General features: G+C 38.0%; 1 protein-coding gene across 1 annotated transcript; it reads right to left on the reverse strand.

Annotated features, from left to right (window-relative positions):
* Positions 1–3,898: 3,898 nt before the first annotated feature.
* On the reverse strand, positions 3,899–5,560 carry LOC114299753 (peroxidase 5-like). The gene is made up of 4 exons (XM_082885266.1): positions 5,270–5,560; positions 4,819–5,010; positions 4,554–4,719; positions 3,899–4,462 (listed from the first exon to the last, which is right to left on the reverse strand). The coding sequence occupies exons 1-4, from the start codon at positions 5,483–5,485 to the stop codon at positions 4,053–4,055; spliced, it is 984 nt and encodes a 327-aa protein (XP_082741392.1). The 5' UTR covers positions 5,486–5,560; the 3' UTR covers positions 3,899–4,052.
* Positions 5,561–5,770: the final 210 nt, after the last annotated feature.

Genomic DNA, 5,770 nt, shown 5'->3' on the forward strand with positions numbered 1-5,770 from the left:
ACCTTGGTTGGTTTCAATTTTTGAAATCAAATTTTCCGAAAATCAAAATTTTCTTTTTATATTTCGCATGTTTTTAAGTGAATTTATATATATATATATATATTTTAAGTATTTTTTTATTTTATTTTTAGATGCACCTAATCTAAATATACCTAAAAAATAAAAATATTTATAAAAAAATTAATAAATACACAAGAATACAAAAATGTATTGAATTTTTGTATTATTTTGTATAATTGAATTTTTTAAAGGTTTTTTTTCCTCAAATATTATATATTTTAAGTGTATTTATGTAAGATATATCTAAAAATTAAAATATTTGCTTAAAATATTAAAAAAATTCAGTGAGAACAAAAAAATACACAGAATAAAAAATTTAATTTTCTGAAAAGTGGATTCAAAATTCAAAATTCAAAATTAAGATTTTTATATTGTTTCACACCACCTACTGGCTAGGAGGTACATTACGCTTTTTACTTGTGTTTGGCTTTGAACTTTGGTGACAAAGAATGCTTTATTTGCATATTTATAACAACTAGTTGTCCTGTTTGATATCATTCATGGGAGTTTTCCATGTTTTGAGGATCATAGACTGGGTAGGTTGCTGCACTTGTGCTAGGAATTGTATTTGCATAATGGAATTTACGATATGTTGAATTTTCAGACAATTGAAAGTCTGCTAAATAGGAAGTGAAAGAATTTGGTACATCCTGGCAAGATTAGTTTTTCTCTTTGTGAAGCGAATGAAGAGAAAGGTTGTTATAAAATTTAGTGAATTCAATTAGAGGTTAACTCGTCTGTCTGGCAGGTTGACAAATATCGATATATACAGTTAAGAGAAAAGAAAGGAAAGGAAAATGAATTCGGCAATTCATGATTCAAAAACGGTGATGCGTCTACTTAATCATTTTCTGTTATTTTAGGTGACTTCTTTCTCGTCTTCCCCATCTTTGTTTTAAGCGTTAGGTTGGCGATGGGGAGATAATGTCGACTCTTGATGGTGTTGGAGAAATTTAATTTTCTTTTCTTTTTATTGAGAGAGTATTGGTTTTGTATAAATCTATGTAGGGTCTGGTGTTGGCGGGACAGCAACCCCATCTTATAGCTGATTATATGGCCATCATTTTGTTAATTACTTTATTGGTAACTTGTGGGATTTGGTAACGATATAGTGATCGAAACTTTCTTGCTTGTGCTATAATTTTACAAATTGGATCATAGTAGATAAAAATTGTCACAACCCGAACCCGCCCCCATGGGTTAAGGACGTAACCGGCCAGTAATCCTGAGATTACCTACGGCCTCAAACCAAAATAGACATAAGTCAACCGAGTATAGGGGCCAAACGGAATCAATAATCAAAAATTTTGTCCATAGAGCCGTGCTTATATGCACTTCAAAACAAACCAAACTTATATACGTTAATAACCCACGTCAAAAGTACAGTACCATAAATTTCATTACAAACAAGATCATCCAAGACAAGTCAACGTATAACAAACTATGTACAGACATAAACAAGGCCTTTGCCAACAAGACAAAACATAAGTACATGATAAAAGGGCAAGGATGGTCTCATGCGTGAGACACGAGGCTGACTCTCCAAAACTCATGTTGTTCCTGGCAGACTTCACTGGGGCTGGGTTTGTGCCTCTCTTGGCTCACCTACAAACACATGAATGAGCGTGAGCGATAGCCTAGTGAATAATATCAATTACAGAATATACATAACAACGTAGGACAACATGTTCCAAACGACCTTGGGCCCAGTTCATAATTCTATTTAACTATACGAAATTCCAATCAAGTGACTGTAGTTTTAAACATTCTGGCCTTTGGCCCATTCAGATTTCCATTCATGTCAAAACGGCCTTCGGCCCATTCATTTATGTCAAAATGGCCTTCGGCCCATTCATTTCTGCCAAAATGGCCTTCGGCCCATTCGTTTACGTCAAAACGGCCTTCGGCCCATACATTCGTGTCAAAATGGCATTCGGCCTACTCATTCATGTCAAAACAACCTTAGGTCCATTTATTTCTATCAAAACGACATTCGGTCCATTTATTCATATCGAAACGACCTTCGGTCCATTCGTTTACGTCAAAACGGCCTTCGGCCCATACATTCGTGTCAAAACGGCCTTCGGCCCGCTCATTTATGTCAATACGACCTTAGGTCCATTCATATATGTCAAAACGACCTTCGGTCCACTCATTTCTATCAAAACGACCTTCGGTCCGTTCATATATGTCAAAACGGCCTTCGGTCCATTCATATAGGTCAAGACGACCTTCGGTCCATTCATATAGGTCAAAACGACCTTCGGTCCGTTCTTTTGTTATCAACACTACCTTCGGTCCATTTATGTTTATTAAGACGACCTTTGGTCCACAATCCCAATTAGCAACTCATAAAGCTTATAAGGGAATAATAATTGGACATTCACAATCATTCAAATATCGATATTACTCACAGTGATCGGCTTATGGATTTGTCCTGGAACTTGACCCTACGCATTCCATGAACACAAAATGTCACTAACAGTTCAATCCGTTCTTTAATTCACATATTTCTCTTTAGGCTTAATTCACATTTAATTAGCTCATTTACAATGCTTAACATATGCCTAAGAGTGTTTACAAGTGAAAGAGAACAGAAAACAGAACACAGAATGCATTTCCAGAATTTCAGAAAGCAGGGTCCCCGCTCGAGCGTCAACTTCCCCGCTCGAGCGGAACTCCAAGGCCTGCAAAAGTACTGGATGGGTGAAATTTACGCTCGAGCATCAAATATAGCGCTCGAGCGGAAGGCCTCTCAACATAGCTCCCCGCTCGAGCGTGAACTTTCCCGCTTGAGCGGACACCAAGCCTGCGAGAACAAAATACTGGGAGCTCGAAATACCTGCTCGAGCGTGAACTTTCCCGCTCGAGCGGACATCAAAATTCTGGGTTTCCCAGATCGTGTTCTTGAGCTCCAATTCAACTTTCCAGCTACAATTCTTGCATGCAATGGCTCAAAACTCAAACATACACATATTAACATGATACCAATGCAATATTACAACATTAGAAAGCTCAATTTCTTATTTCATTTACATACATGCCTCAAATTAATCCCAATTCATCACCAACATATTAAATTCTAACATGCAAAGCCTATCCTTTCATAATCTCCCCTTGCATGTAAGAAATACACATTATTCACAACTTATTTGGTGAGGAAATGGTCACACACATGGATTTCCTTCAAACTTCAACATGGATTACACAAATTAAGCTCAAACATGGAAATCTATAACAATTCTTCACATGCATGCTTCTATTAGCCTGAAATTCAACATGTACAACTCAATTCTTTTTTATTCAAACTAATTCATGCTCTTGGCCATCTATTGGACTTGAATTCACAAGATAGTGACTAACAATGCATGAATTACTCACCAAGGAGCTTAATCTTCACAATCTATGGCGATTCTTGAGCTTAACCTCCAAAATCTCCAAGCTTTAGGCTAAATAGCACAACCCTCCCCCTTTCTCTCACTATGGCCGGCCCCTGTCTCACTCTCTCAAATGTTTAACTCAGATTTTGAGTTCAAGAGGGACAAAGGAGGGTGTAATGCCAATACACAATGAGCCCCACTAGAAAATATTTTAATATAAAAATGTTTGGGCACTTTATTCATCAATTTAATCAGTTTAAATTGACCAGAATCAATTTTCAATTAAATTTCACCGTAGGCTCTAAAATTTATGCCAATCACAATGGCGTAATCAATTCCGGGTTCTGTGGCCGATAAGGCCCTCAATTTAATTTCCAAAGCAGATTATTCAAACAGATATTCCTACGGCGAACAGATAGAAATTCAAAATCATATACATTCACATAATGGCACACAAATCACATCAAAACGCATAATCACATACGTATTAGGGACCAATTCACATAATACAGAACAGGGGTATCACAAAAATCATTACAATTATTTGAACTAGTGGGATTGAATAGTCCTAGCTTTAACACTGCTTGAATCCTTCCTTCATCATTCCTCTCTTTAGTTGATCTTCCTACAATTCAATCGAACCTCTCCAGCACCACCCGTTAAAACCCCAATTTGACCCATCTTCACCATAGCAGCAGCAAACTTGCTTCCCCAAACAAAGGTGTTCATTGCATTTTGATTAACTTGGTTCGCTGTAGCTGAGTTTGTCAGGAGAGTCTGGTCTGAAGTGAATAAACCTCGGTTAGCCAAAATATCATTGTAGTAGCCTACATCCATTACGTTCGGGCTGGAGGGGTCCATTGGGACCACCAAGTTAGTGTTTGTGCTGCCCTGAGGGCACTTCTGCTTAAGCTGGGATGCATATTGGGAATCCAGAGTCGGATCCTGGTTTGTTGTTGTGTTGAAATTGTATAGTCTGGGGCTAAAGGACGTGCAGTGAGCACGACCTATAGTGTGTGCTCCTGTCAATGAAAAATATTAGAATCGTTGTTGTTTTTTTGAATTCGATTAGTGTGTCCACATTCGACTTGTGAGATGATTCGAGGTTCTTACCGGAGAGTGTAACCATTTCTTCTTGTGTTAGTCCCTTGTTACCAAAGATTTGGGTGAGTTGGTTGACGTTAGATGCAGGAGAAGGTAGATTCGTATTTGCTTCGGAAGCTAACGAAACTCTGCCATCTCTTCTTCCGGCAGGAACATCATAGCCAAGTCCTCCAGCCTGCAAAGAACACAAACAGTTAGATTATATATATATATATATATATAAGCAACTTTGCCCGGATGAGCTCAAGAGCCTAAAGAATGTAGGTGTTGTTACCATCTCGACGCTATCTCTTGCAGCAAAAGCAACTATATCTGCACAGGATACTTTTCCTGGACAGAGAGTTTCAAGCCTAGCCTTTGCATTATCGATGATTTCAAACCCTCGAAGGCTAGGATTATTGGCCGGAGCATCTTTCTCTGCTGTGTTTGATGTAGTTGAGTCGATGAGAACTGATCCATCACAACCCTGGAATTACCAAAGAGAGACATAGGTTACTTGAGAGAGAAGAGTTTTTGGAAGCTGAAAGTAAATTACAGAGAGAGAGAGAGAGAGAGGGTGTGTGTGTTTGGTGCAATTTCTTGCAAGTTGAATGCTCTTAATCAGAAGTGGAAGCTAAAACACCTCTTTCTTACTTCTCAATAATCTACTTTTTTAAGCTTATGTTAGCTAAGCAGAAAGCTGCACCGAGAGAGAGAGAGAGAGAGAGATTATGGCATATACTCACCCTAACAAAACAATCATGAAAGTGCATTCTGACTAGACCAGCAGCCAGTCCCATATCACTCATGTACGCTTTCCTAACCTCATCTTTGACAACAAACTCAGCTATGGCACATGAACTTGTGTAAAACCCCACTTGAAGCTGAGCTTCCAACCGAACACTTGCACATAAAACCAAAAAGAAAGCTATGCAGACACAAGTTAGCTTCTTTGAACTCATTGTTCTCTTTTACAAGTTTTTGTTTTGCTTGAATGGTTATAACATTATTAGACCTATATTATATAGACGATTAGCGCGTAATTTACTGATTCATAACCCTGCCCCATTCAAGTATTATAATCGTTTAGTGCCATGTGAGAAGGCAATAAGCTGGAATGTTGTTTTTTTACTCGCTCGCATAAGGTCATTAGCAAGTGTTTTGAACTGTTCCGTAGCAGAAGAAAAGGACAACTTGTTTCGGTTTCGACTAGAAATACATGTATCTATATAGGGGGTGTTTGGCAA

This window comes from Camellia sinensis, chromosome 1 (assembly GCF_055761805.1).
Source record: "Camellia sinensis isolate YWXY chromosome 1, ASM5576180v1, whole genome shotgun sequence".
Taxonomy (NCBI): domain Eukaryota; kingdom Viridiplantae; phylum Streptophyta; class Magnoliopsida; order Ericales; family Theaceae; genus Camellia; species Camellia sinensis.